This window comes from Cygnus olor, chromosome Z (genome assembly GCF_009769625.2).
Source record: "Cygnus olor isolate bCygOlo1 chromosome Z, bCygOlo1.pri.v2, whole genome shotgun sequence".
In the NCBI taxonomy this organism is placed as follows: Eukaryota; Metazoa; Chordata; class Aves; order Anseriformes; family Anatidae; genus Cygnus; species Cygnus olor.
This window is the reverse complement of record NC_049198.1, coordinates 81344191-81366715: the sequence shown is the minus strand read 5'-3', so window position 1 is coordinate 81366715 and position 22525 is coordinate 81344191. Positions and strand designations below refer to the sequence as shown.

At 47.5% G+C, this 22525-nt stretch overlaps 1 protein-coding gene across 5 annotated transcripts in view; it reads left to right on the top strand.

Annotated features, from left to right (window-relative positions):
- The window catches only part of FRMPD1 (FERM and PDZ domain containing 1), a 70092-nt gene that overhangs the window by 24102 nt on the left and 23465 nt on the right, over positions 1-22525 (top strand). For 2 of the 5 annotated variants that reach the window (XM_040541785.1, XM_040541781.1), the window contains exons 1-4: positions 1574-1670; positions 15186-15335; positions 20559-20663; positions 21553-21710. In XM_040541785.1, the coding sequence (XP_040397719.1) occupies positions 20563-20663; positions 21553-21710 (259 nt within the window). In that variant the 5' untranslated portion in view covers positions 1574-1670; positions 15186-15335; positions 20559-20562. Of the gene's footprint in view, positions 1-1029; positions 1333-1573; positions 1671-15185; positions 15336-20558; positions 20664-21552; positions 21711-22525 lie in introns of those variants that run through there. The other 3 variants (XM_040541784.1, XM_040541782.1, XM_040541783.1) reach the window with 2 other exon arrangements.

The window sequence follows — 22525 nt, the reverse complement described above, 5'->3', positions numbered from 1 at the left end:
CTTATTGAACTCCACTTCTAGTTGCTTTCCTGGGGGAGGGACTCTGTTTGGAGTGTATGTGTGCATGGGGTCACAGGGCCCACGTGTCAGTGGTGCAGCACCTGGAGCAGTGCGGGTGTGCATGTGAGTGTGCAAGCACAAGTGGAGATCCAGCCAGTCAAGTGGGCAAGGAGGGGATGTGGCTGGGGAGCCAGGGTGTGCGGGTCTCAAGGGGTGATACCACCGGAGGGACTGGTTGTTGAGGGGGGACCAGGGCAGCCTTGGGCAGCTGTGTGCCGGTGCCTGCGTGTAGGTTGGTGCGTGCAAGGGGGGCTGTACCAGCAGCTGGAGTAGTGCTGCTGCTGCAAGGGGCTCCCACCTGCTGGTGCCAGCAACCGGAGCAAGCAGGACCAGGGGGCATAAAGGGGAAATTCAGATCACAATTGCTGGTACAACTGGTGATTCGTGACCCAGGAACAACCTGGCAAGGAGGCCTGGATGCAGAAGGGGTTAACCTGCCTGTGAGCAGGAGCTGGAAGCAGAGGCAGAGGCGCTACTAAGGGAGGGAGGTTTCCATTGCTGGTGAGGTGAGACATGCAAAGCTTTGTCTCCTAGCACACACGTTTCCTAGCTTGGAGAAAAAGCGGCTGAGGGGTGACTTTGCGCTCTGCAACTTCCAGAGGAGGGCGGAAGCGCAGAGGGAGGTGCCTGCCTCTGCTCTCTGTAGCTGATGGCGAGACACACGGTAATGGCACAGGGCTGCGCTAGGGGAGGCTGAGACCAGACGTCAGGAAAAATTTCTTTCCCATGAGGGCGGTCAGACACTGGAACAGGCTTCCTAGGGAGGTGGTTGCTGCCCCATGCATGTCAGCATTCAACAGGAATTTGGACGGTGCCCTCAGTAACTGCTTTAACTTTTGTCTAGCCCTGAAAGAGGTCAGGCATCTGGACTCAATGATCTTTGAAGGTCCCATCCAATTTAACTGTTCTAATTCTAACATATATATTTGTATGTATGTGTGCGTACATATATATATATATATATATATATTAATTTCCCAGTAATGGACCTTCATGCCAGCCATCCAGAGAGAACAGGATGAGACCGTTGGTGCTGTTTGTGTTTCTATGGGTACTTAATGCATCTGTTTGCATCTCCCTGAGCAGACAGCCACCAGCAGACATGCTGTAGACGTGTTTTGTGTGTGCCTTTGGGGAATACATTCTCAGTCTCACTGCTGCTTTTACCTGGGGCAAAGAGCTGCAGCACCTTCACCTCTGTCAGGATCCAGGATTTGTCTTCTTCAAGACATTGCAGAGACTGAGAAAACCTGAGACTTGCCCGGAGACGTGGTGCATAGTCAGAAAGAGCCTCTCAAAAATAGCGTAGGTGCAGCAGACAGCACGAGGTTGCGTGGAGGAGACCTGTGGGGTGTGAGAGAGCAGGACAGCCGCCCCCGAAGTGGCAGGCAGCAGGACCAAGCAGGGCTCGGGAGCGCGGACGAAGAGGGACGGGAGGGGGCGTCGCGGAGCCGAGGGCCGCCGGGACCCCCGCTGCGCCCTCCTGCGCGGGGCGGGCCGGGGGGCGGTGCCCTCTGCCCCCGCTCCCCCCCCCCGGCTCCGCCTCTCCGGACAGAGGCCGCACCTGTCCCGCTGTCGGCGGCGGTTGGGCGCTCGACTCCCCGTAGCAGGTAACGAGGTCCGCTCCCGGCGGCACCGCCCGAGCTGGGGCTCCGCCGCCGTCGGGGCAGCTCGGGGTGCGCCCGGCGGACCCCCCGCGGTCCCGGGCCGCAAGGCATGGGGCGCGGGTCCCCCCGCCGGCAGCCGCGCAGGGGGCTCGGGGGGAGGCGAGGGCAGAGCGGCGCCGCAGGGGCTTCTCCCGGTGCGGGCGGCACCCGGGGCCGTGGCGCCGTGCGGCTCGCCCGGCCCTGCCGCCGCCGCCGCCCCCCGAGGGGCGCGCCCCCGAGGGCCCCGCAGGCAGCGGCGGGGCGAGCGGAGTGCGCGGGGCAGCCCCGCCACCGGGGTGTTCAGGAGGGGTGAGTGGCTTGGGATGGGGGGGCCGTCGCAGTCAGTACCGCGGCAGGTTTCGCTCGGCGTTGGCTGCTTGGTGGAAAGCATACAGAAGGGTCTTCGTATTGACGTGTTCGTTTGGCTTCGGTGATGTCCGATCCAAAGCGTCAGCCCAAAGCTGTCGTCGGAGACGCGAGAGCCATCACGGTGGCTTTGCTGGCAGTGGTCAGCCCAGTGCAAAGTGGGAGATTTTGCCCCATTCTAAATCGAGTCCAGCAGAAAAACAGCAGCTCTGGGGTTTGGTCTAGTGTTCTGCTCTTCTCTCTTAACAAAAAAAAAAATGCATGCCTGACTACATGGCAGCTTGTTCTGTTATGTCAGTCTGAATGAAATGCTAATGACCTTGCATGTTGAGTGGCTGTCTGCATGTGACTTGCTTAGTTGTTTCTGGCCTGATCTCACTCTCACACCAAATGCTGCGAGCTAATTTTCCTTTGCATGGGAAGAAGCTATAGATGCTCCCCCCTTGTCAAAGAAGACTTTCAGTTGTAGAATTCAGTCTGTGATACTGGCTTTTTAATCACAATGGGAAAACATTATGAGAGGAATTTTACCTACGGTTGAGGAAGCTGAAGTCAAAGTGGCTTTAAAATGCAAGTGGTGGGTAAACTGGTCTCCAGAGAGGTTGGTCATGACCAAGGGCACTGGTGTTGCTGTGCAGAGGCAGGGTCTCTGTGGGTCTGATGACATGCAGAAATCAGAACTCTGCAGAGGACAGTAGGTAGGATCAGACAGCCTGTACGTGTTTCTCTGGTAGGTGCTACAGATTTTGATCGGATTTACTCCATTTGTATGGGCTTACGGTGGCTATCTAAGCACTGAAACGCACCTGCTAGATTCCACCTGAGAAACCTGCTCTGGATGTACATGCTGATCTCTACCTTCTGTATTTTTGATAGCGCTCTGTGTGCTTTGTCTGTGGCTCTCTTGTTGAAGATGAGTGTAACTAAAGCAGTGGGCAACTATCTGAAGTTTCTCCTTCCTGGCAGATTTGGGTTCCAGACTTATCTGTGTGTGAAATATCTATCAGACTAATGGTCTAAAAGGGCTGTAAGACCAGAAATATTAGGAAGTGTGTTAGCTATAAGGGTCTCCTCCTGGAGGAGCAGTCCTACTGACGCAGAAAAATCTGCAGAACTGGAGATGAAGTGTAGTCATGTGAGATATGAAGCCCTCAGTGAACCATTTTCTCCATTTTTGCTTTGTTGCCGTTCCCACTCCCATATGGGGTTTTCTGTAACAAGGCAAAGAATGAAACGTTGAGAAGGCTATCATACAACCTGATAAAAATCAAAGCTGGGAAAAAAAATCTAGAAGCCTGCAAAGCAGAACTTTTCTCTCTGTTAACATTCTACCTGACATCAGCTAGAGAGGCACTTTACTCTTGGTCCATTTATCTGTTTCTGAATTGCCCGTGATGAGTAAGCTTAGGGACTGAATTGGGTGGGAAGACCAAAAGAAAAGAGGCACTGGGACCATCTGCAAGGACACAGCACAACTGAAAGGGAGGTGCTGGCCCCATTGTACAAAGGGGATGGTAGAGATGGCAGCGTGGAGACGGCTTCTTCTCGGATTGACTAGAGGGGTAGGAGTGCTCTGGAAGAAAAGGAGCCTTGAAAGAAGCCCGTGAAGACTTCCAGGAAATAGTAAGTGAAGCTGTTTTCCACCAAAGCCTCTCAGTTGCATTCTGTGCCAACTATGGCTGCTGTGGGGAAGAGCAGCTGGGCAGCAAAACTGCCAGCATTCAGTTGCAGCTGGGCTCGCAGTTAAGTGTGGAGCTTGCCATAGAGACTCCTTTGCTTCTCTAATGTAGCCATTGGTAGCAGGCATATGGCACATGCTTCCAAGCGTAGTGCTATCTAATTTATATAACCATCCCTAGGTGGTTTCACCCATCTAAGTTTTAGTAAATTACCCTCTAAGCAAGCTGCTAGCAAATAGAGTGGTGTGTTTAGTGCTGCTTAGCCATCTGGGCTGTAATGCTTCCAAAGAGCCTGACACCGTTAAAGCTGAAGAGGATTCATAGGCTGCTTGTGAAATGAATGGCTCTGTATGCAGCATGACATTCCCAAGTCAGTGTTCTTCAAGTGTGTGTATTTTTCCTTTCTTTAATCTTCCTTTCATATAATTTACCAAAAGGTTGTGCAGAAGTTGTTTCCCAACATATAGTCCTCAAGCTTGATAAAACCCCAAGCACAAGTAAAGATCACCTCCATATATGGAGGAACCTGTTACGTTGCCTGTCCTGAGCTTGTGTATGATCAGGTTAGTTTTCTTCTGCGTGAGCAACCACAGGAAGTTACTGGGAATACCCCAGAGTGCTGAATTTCAGAGGCATGTTTCTTGGTTCAAGGTCTGCACCAGAACATGGAGATCAGTGCCAGTATGTGGAGTTCTGCACAGAACTCCAGTTCCACAGAACTTGTTTGTTTTTTTTTTTTTTTTTTTTTTTTTCTCCATGCTGTGCAAATTGCAGGTGCTGCATTTGGAAGAGTGCTGCCAGCAGCTCAAGGGAGGTGATCCTCCCCAGCTGCTTGGCCCTGCTGAGGCCACACGTGGAGTATTGTGCCCAGTTCTGGGCTCCCCAGTACCAGAGGGACATAGAAGTACCGGGCTACTAAGGTGATTAGAGGACTAGAGCACCTGTCGCACAAGGACAGGCTGAGAGAACTGGGCCTGTTTAGCCTGGAAAAGAGGAGAGAAAGGGGAGACCTCATCAATATACGTATAAATATCTGAGGGGAGGGTGTCGAGAGGATGGAGCCAGTTTCTTTTCAGTTGTGCCCAGCAACAGGACGAGAGGCAATGGGCACAAACTGAAACAGAGGAAGTTCCAGCTGAATATGAGCAAAATTTCTTTACTGTGAGGGTGACAGAGCACTGAAACAGGTTGCCCAGAGAGGTTGCAGAGTCTCCTTCTCTGGAGACATTCAAAACCTGCCTAGATGTCATCCTGTGCAATGTGTTCTAGGTGAGCCTGCTGGGCAGGAGGGTTGGACTCGATGACCTCCAACGTCCCTTCCAACCTGAGCAATTCTGTGATTGTGTGAAATTAAAGGGGAACATTTCCTTATATGCTGGTAGTTCTTGTTCAGAGAAATATAACCGAAGGGATGGAAGTCTTCACACACTTCCACACAAGTCTAGTTCTGGAAGTGAAAGTTATTCAGGAAGAGAGGCATTGATTTTTCTCCTTTTTCCCCCTTGCTCAAAAACATATATAATTTTCTTTGGCTTGTGTGTAGTGGGCCATGATACTATTCTTACTATTCCCCTTCTTCTGTTCTGAATCTATGCACAAGGCAGGAATGTAAGGTCTTTGCTAATGTTGTTATTCGGTGCCTAAACTCTTTGCATACTGTGCCCAGAACCTTGTATTTTGAAACTAACTCGGACTTCAATCCTCTTAGGTCTGCAGAAAGTTCTTAAACCAAAGCAGTATGAAGGTGTAATGGTACAGTCCAAACTATTGCAAATGACTGCTGAAAGAAAGCCAACAGTTGGCACTGCCCTGCAGATTGGCTGAGCTGCACAGCAGCTTGTGTTCAGTAACAACTTCTGAGCACTGGTAGTAAGTGTGGTCAAGCTAATGAGAGGGACTGTCTTAACGAGTATCTGGTAGCACACAGTCAGCTTCCTGTTTGTGCCTGTTCCCAGGCAAACTGCAAGAAGTGCTCCTGCTTCCTCAGGTCTGGCCAAGCATTACTTGGATTTTGCTTAAAGATTCCAGATGACAGTGGTTCCTCCGGGCCTCTTGGGCAGTGGCTACTCTAGGTAATGCTGTGGAGGGCATGGCTCATTTGGACCTTCAGATTCATCTTTCAGCTTGTCAATAGCTGCTGTGTCCCTTCCTCTGTTGTTCTGCTGCAACAAGTCCCTTCTCTGGGGTGGGGCATGGAGCCACCTTGCGCAGGTCCTCAGCAGGGCTGAGTCTGTGCCTCTGCCAGTGTACGGTGTGTCTGCAGGCTGAGTGGTCTCATGCCATTCCTCTTCTCCATGGTCATCTCGTCCCCAGGCAGTGCAGTTCCACTGGACACATCTGTTGCAAGGCAGGTTCCCCTGTGAACAGCACCTGAAAGGTGAATCTGGGGCCCTGAGAAGCTCTGTCCCAAGTGACAGGCACCTGTGAAGATGCTGTGGTCTGGATGAGCCAGAGTGAGTCTGTGGAAAACCTGATCATTGCTGACCAGCACTGTGGAAAATAGAAAGATCATAGGACTTCCAGGGGTATTTGGAATATCCAAGTAGAGGCAACATGAGTGGTGTGTCTTCAGATATCCCTGATGTTCCTGGAAATCCTTTTCTGTGTGCAGCATTTTCATCAGGCAGGGTTCACCAGCATGAAGGCCTGAAGGAGAAACTCTTGTCTTTCCTGGATTGCCAAAGTGCTTGGTATTTCTGTGGTGAAGGCTTTTGACTTCAAGCAGGTGGACAGTTTTGTTGTTGTTGTTGCTGTGGGGTTTTTTTGTTTGTTTGGTTGTTTTTTTCCTAGCATCACCTGTTTTTAGGTGAAAACCTGGGTTTTCATTAAGATTAAAAGGCAGTAGTGTTGTTGGTTTTTTTTGGTTGTTGTTTTTTTGTTTGTTTGTTTTCCAGAGTCAGAAAGGCAAGTGGTAATTCTCCCTGATACTAAAAAACAAAAACAAACAAACAAAACCAGTGCTGAATATTGATGATTTTTTCCATTTTAAACAAGAAGGAAAACAGGAAATAATGCTATGACTTGGAAGCACTTTTTGGGGGCAGTGGCTGGGGCACATCGTGTTTCTGACACAGACTGCACCTCCTGAAATGTTTCATGGCTTCATTACCACGTTGCCTTGTTTTCCTCAGCTCAAAGTGGAGGATATGGTATGTTGATGGAGGAGGAGTCCAGTCAAGGAGTATGACTTTACCAGCTGCAGACTAGAAATGACAAGTCCCTTAGGCTGCTGCAACATGTTGTGTTCAGCTGGTGAGGGTCTGACCCACAGGGTCAGAGGCTGATCCTGGCTCTGCGGGTGGGCTGATGGTGGACGTGGTGGTATCTCATTCCGTGAGGTGTGATGCAAAAAGTATGCAAAACACTCATGCAAAAAGTACTTTTGTTCTGTTAAGACAAAAACCTGAAGCCCAAGATACATTGCTGGCTATATGAAAAACTAAGTTGGATTGGTGCTCTTTTCTAAGGTGGTTAGTGACAACACCTGATGAGCCAGAACTTGCTCGCTTGCCCACTGAAAGCATTGCAATCAGAAATGGTGACTACTGGAACACATGAAGAAGGCTAGTTCACACTGGAGCAGGAATTAGGTGATGCTGGACTTGCCTGGTGCTGCTTAGCAAACAAGACCATATGTTTCTGGAACAGCACAGGTTCTCTTTTTGGCTGCCTATGGCAGTAGAGGAACCACAGGCTGTACAAGAGACTATGTAGGATGTGCTAGTGTGCTGCAGGATCAGCCTGGAGGGATGTGGTCCACAGTTCTTCACTAGCAGAGGAATGGTCCTGTGATGCAGCAGACCTATTCTTCTTGCAATGTTTGTTCTTCTGCCTATTATCTCCCTAAGTAGGGAAGCAGTGAGGTTGGGGTTGTCCTTGTTCAGAGCCCACATTAGTACGATCTGCCAGCTTTTAGAGGAAGGTTGACCACTAGAGCAATTCATGTAGTCACTGTTGTCTGCCTTCCCCCACAATCTCAACACAAACACCCAATACCAGTTGTTTTTAAAGTCTTTTAGAAACAGCTTGGTAAAAGGGTGTGTGTACACACCTTGGAGGACATTTTGCTAACAAAAGCTGTAAGTCACCTAGACCGAGTTAGTTCCCTTTCTTGGCAGCAGAAAAGGAACTGTCACCTGCTCCTCAGTGCTAGGCCGTGGGCTTGCTGACCCACCGGCTGGTGTTGTAGGGCTCCTTCCCCTTTTAACCAAGTCAAAGCTTTTCATTTTCTGTGTCCTGCTGAGCTTCCCTGCTGAGCCCTCAGCCCTGCTGAGCTTCCCTGACATGGGGAAGCTGGGCAGAAATGCTCAGAACAGTCATACAGTCAGGGGGACATCAGCTCAGCTGTGAAGTCCTTGTTAAGAGAGCAGGCTGTTCTGTGGTACCAAAGCGATTATAACGAGGGCCCCAGGGTGATCGGAAAAGCAGCTGACATAAGGGTGCGGAGGATGATCTAAATCCCATTAGAGACATCTGGCAATATCTAACAGTGTCATGGGGGTGTTTTCCTCGTGAGTAGAATCAGCACTGCAGCATGGGTGAGGGGACTGACAGAAAAGGATGTTTGTGGCTGTCTGCCCTTTGAGCACAGAGAGGAATTCTTTGGGATGAGCCCCAGGCAGGCCCGTGCCCCTCAGGAGACACCACAATGCATTTGGGCTCTTTGGGCTGTCCTGTGAGCTGGGCAAGCCTGTGTGAATGCAGCTTGTTTCTGCAGAAGCCAGGGAAGAGTTACAGATGTGCTCAGGGAAATAAATCTTCTCCTCATACTGAATTCACTTATGAGACAGGATGACCACGGTGATTCTTTTCTTTCTCCCCTCTCCTTTCCCCTCCTTTCTGCTTTTTTTTTCCTTCTCCAAAGGCTATGTTATTTAACTATGTGATTGTGGAAAACTTGTTAGCAACAGCTCAATCACACTCAAATAATGAAAGGAGCATGGCTTGCCCCAGCCTGTGTGCTCCTGTTTATTTTTCCTCAAATCTTCACCTGCCTCACTGCAGAGGTGGAAGAAGGGAACTGTGATGGGGCTGTAACAGTCCTTGATTTCTGTAAAAGTCGTGACCATTGGAGGAGGGAGGCCTGCCCTGTCAGTGTCTGCTGTGTTTGCATGGGAGCGAGCCTGAGGAGAGTCCCAGGAGATGTGGGAGCTGGGAGGTAGTGGGTGAGTGCTGGCTGCTGGGCTGCAGCTGCAGGCGTGTGCTTTTCCTCTGTGTTCACGTGCCATCTAGCTGCTCCTGCCTCATGGCACAGCTCGAATCCTTGGTGTGTGCATCTCAGCAGCACTGCAGTGTCGGTGCTGTGCGTAAAATGTCTCCAAAGAAGAGGAAAGCCCTTATTGGCAGGTGCTATGCAGACGGAAATATTCTGGGGAGGGGGCTCTAGTAACATCCTCCTGGCTGGGGCTTTCTCATGTTCTGATGAGAGTGCAGGTTGCCATTGCAGGTTTAATCATGGTCCTTTGGACCAGCTATCTCCTCTGACCATATCTCAGAGAACATCTTTAGAAGCTACTATGTGGAATATCTGTAAAATACTGTTTTGTCCCAGTGGCTTGTCAGGACTGGCTGACCTTTAAAAGCTTTGCTGCAGAGACAGCCAGTCCTCCCAAAAGTGTCTTCTGATGCAGTTCAGGCTCACAATGACTACATTTGTCAGGAATTAGCTTAGTTTTCTACTGTCTGCCTGGGAAGCAAGGAATGGGCTTGCCCTCTGGTGGCACATGCAGGAGAACAAGGGTTTAAGAATTGAGGACAGACATCACCAGTTTCACTGATACCTCTCTACCCCATAGGGGACCCACTCCATGACCCTGGCAGGTCACAGAGACACGAGTTTGGCTGTGTGAGAACCTGCCTGTTCTCTTGAACCTGCATCTGACCAGTTCCGCACCTGTTTACGCTGTCAAGAGTGGAGAGCCATCCCTTGGCTGAGGGATCCCAAACTGTCCCGTAGGAGCCCAACCTTTGTCCAGAGTCAGGGGTGTTCATTGCCTGGGGATGACCTCAAGGAGCACCTGAGCCGAACCCTTCTTTTACTGTCCTTTTGATCTCTGAAAGCAGGTGGAAAAACTGGGGCTTTCTGACACTTTCTGACAGCAGAGAGGCTGAGTGTAATCTAGAAGATTTCTGTGCTGTTCTCCAAACCAAGATCAGCCACGCTGCACAAGAAAACACTCTGCTGCTGCAGTTTCTGCTTCTTAGAGCTTGTGATGGCAGCACGTAGCAGGTGACTGGTCTCTAGGGAATAGCAGGCCTTATGAGTTTGGGTAGCCTGTGCAGGGACCAGCCCCACTTTGTCTCCAAACTGCGCTGTCTGAGGATCAGTCGCCAGCTACATTGGAGGTAAAATTCTCCTGCACAAGCCTTTTCAGCAGGAATAGCTGCAGTCTGGATACCAGCAGGACTGTGGGCTTGTTTATATTGCTCTGTCTATGCCATGAGAAGGCAAAAGCAAAAGACATGATGAAGTGCACAGCCGTGTCATGTTTTTTCACAGCTCATTCTCTAGTGGCTTTCACTGCTGTAGAGCATAGTATCCCCATAGCACTGCATGCAAGGCAGAGACACCTCTGCTCCTTATCCAGGGGAACTGCTGAAGTTCAACATCATTAGGATTACTTTGAAGACCAAGAGATCTGATCAGGAAGTTAGCCATCCATCAAAGGATATGAAAAGAGAGAGGATGCTGAGGCCTAAGTAGCTTCAGCGAGTGGAGTTAATACCAGCAGTCTTGCAGCTTCTGTGAGACTCAACAGCCCCATAAAGGAAAATTGGGAAGAGGACGAGAGGTTATTTTAGGAACTTTGAGCTGCTCCTCAGGGACAACAGACAGAGCTTTTTTAAAGATCTAACCTAGTGCTCAGGTTTTGATCATGCACAAAAAGAGAGATTTGATTTGAACGAGAAGCAGACGGGACCAACACAAGGCACTGTATTTATGCTTTGGGTCATGGCAGTGACTGACACTGAATCTTATTTGCTTGTATTTTCAACATCCCAGCTACTGTGGAGGTTGCTGCTAGTATTTGGGTCCATGGCATGCCAGGGTGGCCAGAGGCAAGGTTTCAGTGTCTTCCATGGTCATACAGTTCAGCTCAGCATGGCAAGGCTTCCTGTGAGGGCTGCACAGTATTAGCTGGAGCTTAGGTGCCTGAACTATGTACTTCCATGATTATGTCTGCTTGTAAGCATTGTTGCAGAGTGCATGGGAAGCTGGACTGAGGTTGGGAGGTGGAAGAAGCCTTAAATGCCCTTTACTCCTTTACTAAATACACATGTGAGGCAGGAGTACTGTAATAACTGTAAAATCATCGAACAGCTAGGGTTGGAAGGGACCTTAAAGATCTAGATCCAACCCCCTTGCAACATTGAGAACCATCAGCAGGGCTGGCAGCTTGAGTGGCAAAGCAAATGTTGGTCATATGCTTTTCAGGTAGAAAAGTACGTTTTGCAAAGAAAATAATGCAATTGTTCCACTGCATATGCTATAAATACACATATTGTCACAGTAGTGTGTGTCGTAGCTGCTCTTTCTCATTAGTCAAAACAAACTAGGCCCCAAACTTTAGGACATTTAGAACAAACAAAAAACTTGAATTCCTCTTTATTTGCCTTACAAGGATGCATCTGGGATCATGCATCAAGGGTGTTTTTTATTGCCACTGTGAAGGTCAACTCCATTCTTTTTATGGTAAAAATTTAAATCAAATCTGAAACTTCAGCCATCATTGTAACTCTAGAGTGGATGCTGGGAACATCAGTATAAGGGTGGCTAGGCTTTAATGAGTTGGCAGTGCTGATGTGAGGATGAAGTGTTGCAGAAGGGTCTTCTGGGTGCCCCTACATGTTGTCTGCAGCTGGATGTCCTTTTCTGTCCTGCAAAATCCAAAAAGTCACTAATGGCCACAGGAGGTTTTGGAAGCTTTGTGGCGAAGTACAGGTGCAAGGAAGCCCTTAAAAGGAGAAGAAGAAAATTTTGCTCAGCTGGCCTGACCACCTCTGATGATGCCTGTGGGAGAATGCAGGAGACTGGTTATCCTTCCCATTGCATCCCAGCTCTTGGAGCTCAGCACAGGCAGCTGGAGTCAAACCTGCCCATGATCTCCTGTCTGCTTCTCTGCAGGCTGCCTGTTGTTCTGGCTGCTTTTGGGTGGCCTGTCTGACGATGGTGGCAAAATTGAAAAGCTGTATAAGGAAAGCCACCATGATAAATATTTCAAAGAGAACCAGAGGTCATTTGACCTAGTTAAATGTTCTGTCTGATTACTCTAAGGAAGTCTGGGTTTTGGCCTGGTGCTGTCTCAGCAATGTGTGCCATTGCAATGTGCTGGTGGGGGAAAGTTGCAGTAGAAGAGCTCGGGCTGCGTTCCCACAAGCCATTACACTCTTCCTAACCTTGCAGGGCTTCTTGCTGTGTGCACAATGGTATGCTTGCTGAAGGTTTGCTACATCAGCAGTGAGCAAGTGAATCAAAAGCAGCATGTTTGAGATGGCCCAGAAGAACACTGAAGTGTAATGGCTCTTTGTCAGTATATGTTATTGTACTGGGGTTTGGAAACTGGGGAAGGAAAGGGTGCATTATACACTATTTTGATTGTATTGTTGTCTTCCTTGAAATTGCATGATGCTGACTAGCGTCACTCAGAAGAAAGTGATGAGTTCTCAGTAGTCATCACTGAGAATGATGCTTCTAGAAGACCTGTGATTCAGGTCAGTGGTGGTAAGGCTGGACTACATCTAGAGATGTTTTATGACAGGTTATTTCAACTGTTTCTGTTTGTGCAGTTCTTTGTTATCAGTGAGTAGTGGAGGTTTGCTGATTCTGAGTGTCACTCCTGCCTTCTCTATGTCGCCTGGATGCTAGTCTGCTTGCTCTCTTGCAGCTTTTGGTGTGTTCTCCTTGCAGTGTTCTCCTGCTGCATAGGAAGGAGTATGGCACAGAGGGTTGAGGTGTTTTGCTGAGGGAATCCTTGTTTCCTGGAGAGATGCAGTAATTCCTTGGGGAGATCACTTAATTTTGCAGAGCTCTTGCACATCAGAGTGCTGTGGGGTGGAAAGGAGTATTTTCTGATGAGGAACATATTGCTGTACCATCTGGGCTGTGCTGCCAGTCTGCAGATGTATGTAATGTCATGGGAAAAATGTAAATCACGCATAGCAGAGACTTAGTTTCAATAGCTGCTCTGGCAGATGAATTGGGTGGCTCTGGTGATTTCAGAGTTCACCTGGGAGAAGAGAATGCTTGGGGGGGGCCACCAGGGTGCCAAAACTGCTGAAGAGAAGGGGGGAAGGAGTTGGAGCTGGGTGGAGCCTGGTGACAGGACAAGAGGTGGTGGGTGCACACTGAAGGACAAGAGGCTCTGTCTGGGCAGAAGGAGAAGCTGCTTTGTGGTGAGGGTGACCAAGCTGTGGCACAGGTTGCCTGAGGAGCCTGTGGAGTCTCCCTCCTCGAAGATCTTCATTAAGCATCTGGATGTGGCCCCAGGAAGCAATTCTGGCTACTTTTGCTCATTAGAAAACTTCAGTTTGATGGATTTATACTTCCATTCAATGATGTGGGAAAAATCGAAGTATTCTCTTTGAGAGCGTGTAACACACATGTGCACACACGCACAAATACATGTATATAATATTTTTTTGCCAGTCAAATCTGGGCTGGGTGGCTGAACACTCCCATTCAGTGCCTTCTGTGGGATTGCACAGTAGGAACTCATTTCTTCACGGCTTCCTCTCCCCATAAGGTGGGCTGCTGCAAACTTTGTTTTCCTCACTGGGTTGGATGGAGACCAGGTGACATACAGTCAGAACTATGTTGCTTGTATTTGCAACATGGGCAGAATATATGAACATCCTTTAGCACTGCAGTGGCGAAAAGGGAGGCTATGGGAAAGGAAGCCCCAACAGCAGCCAGGTGTCTGTTGGGGAAGGGACATTCTTGCTGCTGTGGTGAGGTGCATGTTGCACAGCCAGTGCAGGTTGACAGATGGACATGTTTCCTGGTGTGCCACCTTGTGCCTACACACTCTGAGGTTTGCCAAGGCCTTGATCTCCAAGTCGATGTTCTTTCTGAAGAGCCAGAACCATTCAGGTTTCCTCTGAGACACCAAGCGGTAGCTGTTTGGATGGGTCAGTTGGTTGTGCAAACACCTGGCAAGTCTTGTTTTCCTCTAACAAAGTTTAAGGATCTTCTGGTATTACGATCCTGGTCCACTCAAGCAGCTTCATGATGTGTTCAAGGACTTGATCCAAAATAGTTCCAAAATGGCAGGTGCAAGTGGGAAGAAGACTCAGGTGAGAGCTTTTCTGGGGCTGCTTTGAAGCAAAGAGGAGGTGCCAGTCACACATGCTTGGTTTGTACATGCAAAGGGTTGGATAACCCTTTCCCACACAACACATGTGCAAGTGCCTGCGTGCCCAGGGGACACCCTGAGAAAGAAAACAAACCCTACTGCACTGAGTTTTGCACTGTTATAAGGAAATACCTGCCAAAGCCTCCTCTTTTAAGATGCCTATCTCAAAAATTCTGTTTCACAGGAAGAAGAGCGATTTTTTTTTTTCCTTCTTTTATATTCCATCTAGGGTTTCTGAGCATTTATATTCATTCTTCAAGCTTTTTGTCCTTGTCATGTGGACTCAGACTTCCTCCAGAAATCCTTTTTTTGTGAAGGGCAGCACAGGTGTGAAAAGGAAGGTCTGTCCTTTCTGCAAAGAAGATAAGGGGTGGGGATAGAGGATGGAGTAGCCACACTGTGACACGTGTAATAGTGTCTAGGGCTGTCTACAGACAGAGAAGGTGAAAGATTTTGACCGAAAGAGTGATGTTAAGCGTAGATGATGAATAATCAGGCCTTGGATTGAAATGTCCGATTTATGTCTTCCTGGCTGCAGAACTGCTATTCTTGTACATATGCGTATATGTACATATTCTTGTACATGTGTACATTATTCCCCAGTCACCCATCTGGAAAGAGGCCAGATTTCCTATCCAACAATCTATTTCTTCCTTCAGAAAGTACTGTTTTATTGCAAGGATGCTCATTTTCAGCTCAAAGATGCTGTTCAGAGGCAGGTGTAGGAGCGGTGTGGCTGGGGTCAGTTTTTGATTGCGCTGCATAAAAAAGAGCAGCCAAAAAAATGCTCGTGAAAGAAATGAAGGGTTGAATTTTATGACCCTCTTTTCTGTCCATTGCTATGTGGTTGGGTAGTGAAAAGGGCAAGAACAGCTTCCAGGGAAGGAAAAGAGAAGTCAACAAATGTTGGTCCCATCCTTTCATCATTGTTAGGAAGAGTGTAGTGAGTGGGGAAGGTGAAGAGGAATAGAGATCCAGTTTGTGTTCAGACAAGATGTCTCATGCCTCATTTCTGTCAGCTTCCAAGCATCTCTTTTATATCTTGTTATTCTGATATTAACTTACTAATGTTTCTCTTGCAGCAGAGCTTCTGCCATGGATCAGCAGCTGCTGTCATCTCAGCATAACAAAGAATGTCCCTGTTCTGCTGAGTTTACTGTCTGAGCAGAAGACCTAAGAGGGAAGCTGGGGGCTTACAAATCTTGCAGATTGAGTGGAAGACAGTGTGAAAGGTGATTCTGTTTCTTTGTCAATATTTGAAATACAAAGGGTTGATATTCTTTATGACTTTTTGTAGATGCAAACATATTTTCTGATTCATTTTGCATTTGATTCACCTGCAGCCCACAGTTCTTTCCAGCATTTGAACAAGTAATGAGAACTTGGAAGGTATGATATTAAAGTTACTAATGAGCTGGCTTTATAGAGGAGAGGTGGACTGGCAGATTAAGTTTGGGGTCTGGAAGCTGACCTGGCCTTCACATCTTCAAAAGATACAACTTTTTTTTTTTTTTAACATTTTTAGGTGCAATTAAAGTCATAATGAATTAAATAGATCTGAGCCAGATGATTCCAGTGCCACAGTTCTTCATTTCAGTAGGACTAAAACAATCACAGAATGCTTTGGGTTGAAAGGGACCTTAAAGATCATCTAGTTCCAATCCCCCTGCTGTGAGCAAGGACACCTTCCACTGGACACCTTCCACTAGACCAGTTTGCTCAAAGTCCCATCCAGCCTGGCCTTAAACACTTGCAGGGACAGGGCATCCACGACTTCTCTGGGCAACCTGTTCGAATATGTCACCACCCTCGTAGTAAAGAATTTATTTCTAACATCTAATCTAAATCTACGTTCTTTGAGTTTAAAACCATTGCCCATTGTCACTACACTACCAGCTAAAGAGTTCCTCCCTGTCTTTCCCCCTTTAGGTACTGGAAGGCTGCTGTAAGGTTTCCCCAGAGCCTTCTATTCTCTAGGCTGAGCAACCCCAGCTCTTTCAAACTGTCTTTGTAGAAGAGGTGTTTCAGCCATCTGAAGATAAGAGGATGAGAGAAGCTCTCTGGATGATCAGAGATAATTCTTGTGGCCCTCCTATGGACGTGCTCTAACAGGTTTATGTCCTTCTTTTGCTGGGGGCCCCAGAGCTGAACATAGGGCTCCAGGTGGGGTCTCCCGAGAGAAGAGCAGAAGGGGAGAATCACGTTCCTCACACTGCTGGCCATGCTGCTTTTGATGCAGCCCAGGATGTGGTTGGCTTCATGGGCTGCAAGATCCACTTGTCACCAAGTCTGTATTCATGTTTGGGATTGTCCCAACCCAGGCTCAGGACCTTGCACTTGACCTTGGTGAACCTCACGTTGTTTGCACGGGCCCACCTTTTGAGCTTGTCAAGGTCCCTCTGGATGCTATCCCTTCTGTGCAGCATGTCAAGTACATTGCACAGCTTGATGTCATCTCCAAACTTGCTGAGGTTGCGCTCAATTTTACTGTCCATGTCATCAACAAAGATGTTAAATAGTACTGATCTCAGTGTGGACACCTGGGGACATAATTTCTTACTGGTTTCTACCTGGACATCTAGCTGTTGACTGCAACTCTTTGAGTGTGACCATCCAGCCAATTTCTTATCCCCCGAGTTGTCCGTGCATCAAGTCTGCCTCTCTCCAATTTGGAGATCCTGAGGAACAGTGTCAAATGCTTTGCAACAGTCCGGGTATATGATCTCAATTGCTCTTTCCCTATCCATCAGTGCTGTAACCCCATCATAGAAGGCCTCCAAATTTGGTAGGCACAATGTGCCTTTAGTGAAGCCACACTGGCTGTCACCAGTCGCCTGTTCTCCGTCTGCCTTAGCAGAGTTTCCAGGAGGATCTGCTCTGTGATCTCGCCAGGCACGGCAGTGAGACTGACTAGCCTGTAGTTTCCCAGGTCCTCCTTTTTAAAAAATGGGAGCTATGTTTCCCCTCTTTCAGTCAGCAGGAACTTCACCAGACTACTGTGACTTCTCAAATGTGATGGATATTGGCTTAGCAACTTCATCTGCCAGTTTCCTCTGGACCTGTGGATGCATATCATCAGGTCCCATGGACTTGTGCACCTTTAGGTTCCTTAGATGGTCTCAGATCTGATTTTCTCCTGTAGTCAGCATTATGTCATTCTGCAAGTACCTGGCTTTGGATTCTGCAACTTGGGTGGTGTGGCTTGCCGGTAAAGACTGAGGCAAAGAAGTTGAGTTCTCCATGTTGATTGTAGCCAGGTCTCCTGTACCACTCGTTGTGGGGTGCACAGTTTCTTTTATCTATCTGTATTGTCCTGTGTACTTGAAGAAACCTTTGGGTTATTTTTCACATCTTTGGCCAAATTCAGCTCCATCTGTGTCTTGTTGTTCCTGGTACACTTCCAGTGTTCTCAGGCCATCTCTCTATAATCTTTCCAGGATTTGTATCTCCGGCCTGTGCACTTTGTTTTTATTTTGAGTTTGGCGAAGAGGTTTTGACTTAGCTAAACTGGTCTACTGTCTTCCCTGCCTGACTTCTTGCATGTCAGGATTGAGAGCTCCTGTGCCCCAAGAAAAATGTCTTTAAATATCTCCCAGCTCTCATTCTCCCTTTCATCTCTTAGGGCAGTTTCCCAAGAGATCTCATGAAATAGTCCCCTAAACAGCCTGAAGTTTGCCTTTCTGAGGTTTAGGGTGTTGACTCTACTTTTTGCCTATCCTGTATCCCTCAAGATTGAGAATTCTGACAGGACATGGTCACTACAGGCCAGGCTACCTGCAGTCTTGAGCTGTCCCATAAATTCTTCCGCATTGGTGAATGACAGGTCTGGCAACATCTCTCCTCTTGTTGGTCTTCCTATCATCTGTACTAGGAGGTTATCCTCAACACACTCCAGTTGTCTCCTTGACTGCTTGCAGTTTGGTGTGCCACTTTTCCAGCAGATGTCAGGTTGGTTGAAGTCCCTGAGCAGGGTCAGGGCCTGTGAGCATGTTTCCTGTTGCTGAAGAAAGAACTCATCAGCATCCTCTCCTTGATTGGGTGGCCTGTAGTAGACATAAACCACAAAATTTCCTTTGTTGGCTTAGTCTCTGTTTTTCAGCCATAAGCTCTCAATCTGTGTGTTGCTGTTCTCTGTGCAGTCAGTCCCATTTTTTGCAGAGGGTATCTCCCATACCTTTCCTTCCTTGTCTGTCTCTTCTGAATAGTTTATAGCCATTGCTTGCTGCACTGCAATCATTTTATTCATGCCACCAGGTTTCTGTGACAGCAATCAAATTGCAGTTTTCCAGCTGGGCAGTGGCTATCAGCTCTTCTTGTTTGTTACCCCATGCTGTGTGCATTTGTGTATAGAGGCACTTCATTTGGGTCTTTGACTGCCTAACCTTTTTCACAGAACCTGTTTTGGAGGGTTGGGAAGCATTCCTCACTACCCTGGTAGATGCACTTTTTCACTCCATTGCTTGTGTCATGCCCCATCCCACAGGTTTGACAGTAGGGGGTACAAGCACAAGGAGCAGGTTGGGTGAGTGACTGTTTTCATATTGCTTAACTAGAACTTTTAATTAGAAGATCCAGAATGAGCTATTCACTTCACTGATTATTTCTGGAACCACATATGTTCACAGAGTTCCAGCATTAGTAGACATCAGTACTCTAGATCAGTTTTACCAGAGACAGGTTTAAGTTTATGAACTTCATTTAGAGAAGTTCATTTATGAGATCATTTATGAACTCAATATAAGTTTATGAGCTATGTGCAGAAGCTTGCACTGGCCACTCAGTTTTCTCCTTCCTTACTGCTCTACGTTTAATTTCTGTGGTTACATTAATCCCAGTAAACCCCTTACAATGAGGGGGTATACTAGTTATCTGCCTTCCCAAGGCAGTCAAGGGTCAGTTCTTGAAGGACAAGAAAATCATCAGCAGGTGTCAGCATGGATACACATTGGGGAAGTCATGCTTGATTAATATGATAAGCTTCTGTGATGAAATGACCAACCTGATGGATGAGGGGAGAGCAGTGGGCATTATCTACCTGCACTTTTTAAGGCTTTTGACACTGCCCCCCATAAGAACCTCATAGAGAAGCTGCTGATGTACGGGTGGGATGGGCAGACAGTGATATGAATCAAAAACTGGCTGAATGGCTGGGCCCAGAGTGTGGTGATAAGTGGTGTAAGATCGGGTTGGAAGCCAGTAGCTAGCACTGTATACCAGGGGTCCATAGTGGGTCCAGTCCTGTTTTAGTGTCGTCATTAATGATCTAGATGATGGGGCAGAGTGTATGTACCCTCAGCAAGTTTGCAGATGACAAAACCGGGAGGAGTGGCTGATAGGCCAGAGGGTTGTGCTGCCATTCAGAGGGACCTTTACAGGCTGGAGAAATGTGCTGTTGGGTTAGGAGCCTCCCAGAGTTCAACAAGGGGAAGTGCCAAGTCCTGCCCCAGAGAGAAACAACCCCAGGCACCAGGACATGCAGCCTGGCAGAAAATGATTAGAGGGCCTGGTGAACGTCAAGTTGAACATGAGCCAGCAATGAGCCTTTGCTGTAAAGAAGGCCACCTGTACTCTTGGCTACATTAGGGAAAGAAAGTATTGCCAAGCAGGTTGAGGAAGGTGATCCTTCCCCTCTCTTCAGCATTCATGAGGCCACACCTAGAGCACTGTGTCCAGTTCTGTGCTCCCCAGGGCAAGAGATTCATGGAGCTGCTGGAGAATATCCAGCAAAGGGTCATGAAAACAATAAAGGAAATTGAGCATCTGTCTTATGAGGAAAGGCTGAGAGAGCTGAAACTGTTCAGGCTGGAGAACAGAGTGCCTGAGAGGGAATCTTCTCAATATGTATAAATACCTGAATGGAGGGTGCAAAGAGGATTGAGCCAGAATCTTTTTCAGTGGTGCCCAGTGCCAGGACAAGAGGCAGTGGGCACAAACTGAAACACAGGAGGATCCCACTGAACATCAGGAAGCACTTTTCAACTGAGCAGTAGTAGCACAGGATGCCCGGAGGGGTTTTAGTCTCCCTTTTTGGAGATATTTAAAACCGTCTGGATGTGGTCCTGGGCAGGACCACATTAATTGGAGATCCCAGGCATTTCCTATAGTCATAGGAAAGCTCAGTTTTCCCTTTCTGAGAGAACAAATTGCAGGATACAGAAACCTTGAGAAAGGACTGCAGAGACTACTAGGTTGTTCTCTGCCATGAGAATTTAGTGTAGTATAACCACCACTCTGGACAAAACAAAAGCACTGGCACGGGAAACTGGATGGTAGGTACAATCATTGCAAGTATTACAGGTATTAACATCCTCTGTTAAAGCATATGTTTTTCCCAAGGTGCTGATGGATCTCTTTATTACACAGGAGTTGCGAATTGGTGTTGTTAAGTCTGAACAGTGTCTAGATTTCTCAATCTTGTGTGATTTTTTTTTTCCTGTGATTTCTGTCACTTTCAGGTAAATGGAGGATTTGGAGACTAACTTAATCCAGACACGTAAAGCATGTAGAATAGAGCAAATGGTAGCGAAATGGCTTCATCGCTCCCGGGATGGTGCATCAAGGTAAACATTGTATTTGTTGATCAGCTTCGATTAGAGACAGCACAAGCTTGTTTCCAATGAACATGGGAAGTCACAGGTTGCGGTTCTCACTCACTGTTTCAGTTCCTTCAAAATATGCATACTGCATTCCCTAGAAATAAGCAATGTTTTCAAGCATCTCCCTCATTTTTGAGTGGGCCAAATGTTCCTTCTTTCACCCATTCCTATTGTGTGAACCACACCTACAGAAACACAATACCATTCAATGTGAAATGTGCTTCTCTTGAAGATGGGGTTTTAACTCTTGTGTCTTGCCATTGGCCCAGGTCTTAAGGGCAAGGCAGTGTTGCATTTGCAAGAGATCCTGGCCTGTATCTGCTTTGCTTTTCTAAGGTCTGTGAATCAAAATTAAACTGGATGGAATCCTTGCAGGAGTTGAGAGCTGCAAATTCTCTCACCACATTGCTGGGTAAAGGTGTTGCTTGGACCCATGGAGGTCAGGGCTTGCTGCAGGGCTCACCTGGAGTTCTCCTTCCATGCAACCACCAGACTGAGGTGGCTGAAAGAGTTGTGGCTGCAACTGCCTGGTACTGCTGGCCTGTGATCTTCACATTTCCCTGGAGCCCAGGGGAGCACTGCTGGCCTGCGCACCATGGGGACACCCATGGGTACCCAAAAGAGTTCTGACCTCTCTGTATACTTGTGCAGCCCATTGAAATCAGGGGAGCTGTGGAATCTAAGCCCCTTTGATAACATTTTTTCTGACTATATCTTAATATACCAGTTTGACTATATCTTACTATATATATCTGAATATATATATATATATATATATACACACTATATATATATATATATATATACTATATATATCTGACTATATCTTAATAACTAGTTTCTTGTCTCACAGTGGCAGAGTGCCTGTGACAAATGTCACCAGGGATGGCAGTGGCCAGCCTGCCAGCCATGTCAAGCTCACTGTCACAGTGTACAAAGACTTGGTCCTCCATCACTATGGCTTTGAGATTTGCCCAAACCTTCCTCTTACAATTGCATCTGTCACTGCAGGTAAGCACCATTTTCTTGTCCCTACAACCATACGTGTGAGAAGCCTGAGCTGTCCCAGTTGGCCTTTGTGATAAACTCCTGCCAGATGCCTATGGTTAGCATATGAACCTTGATCTCTGAGGAGAGAAAGCCTGTGTGCCTGTGACATGCAGAGTGCTTGAACATCTGTCTGATTTCTCACAACACAGAGGAAATCTGAAACAGTGCCAGCTTCACCATGAATTGTTTGGTTGCACTCAGACACAGCTGATCTTGAGGGACACAAAGAGCTGCTTGAAAGCAAAGTTCTTTTTGGAGTTGAATCTGAAATGCCAAGGAAGAATTTTATCTAATCTTACAGTTCTTACTCTGCAGTGAGATCCTGTTGCCGAAAATGCTATCTGGGCTTAACACCCTGTAACAGGGAGAGGATCACTGCTAGATACAGGCAGTCTAGATGGAGTTCTGCTTAGGTCAAGCAAATCAACTCTTCCCCATAAGAAGGGACATAACTCTGCTTCTAAGGTGTTTTTTTTTTTTTCTTCTAATAGATACACAAAAATCTTGCTTTGTACCCCCATTGGTAACAGTCTGACAGCCAGAGGAAAAACTGCCCAAGCTGGACAGGTAGATGGTGTGGGAAAGGTAGCAGAAGAGTGGTCTGGGCTCTGACTCCAGCAAGCTATGTAGGCTGTGACATCCCCCCATATGAAACCTGTGACTAAACTAGCTGGGAGTATTGAAGGGTAAAAAGTGTAGAGGGAGTGTTTTCTGTTAGGCTCTTCTTTTTTCCTAATCTGAAAGCATCAGTGTTTTATTAAAACAGGCACAGAGAA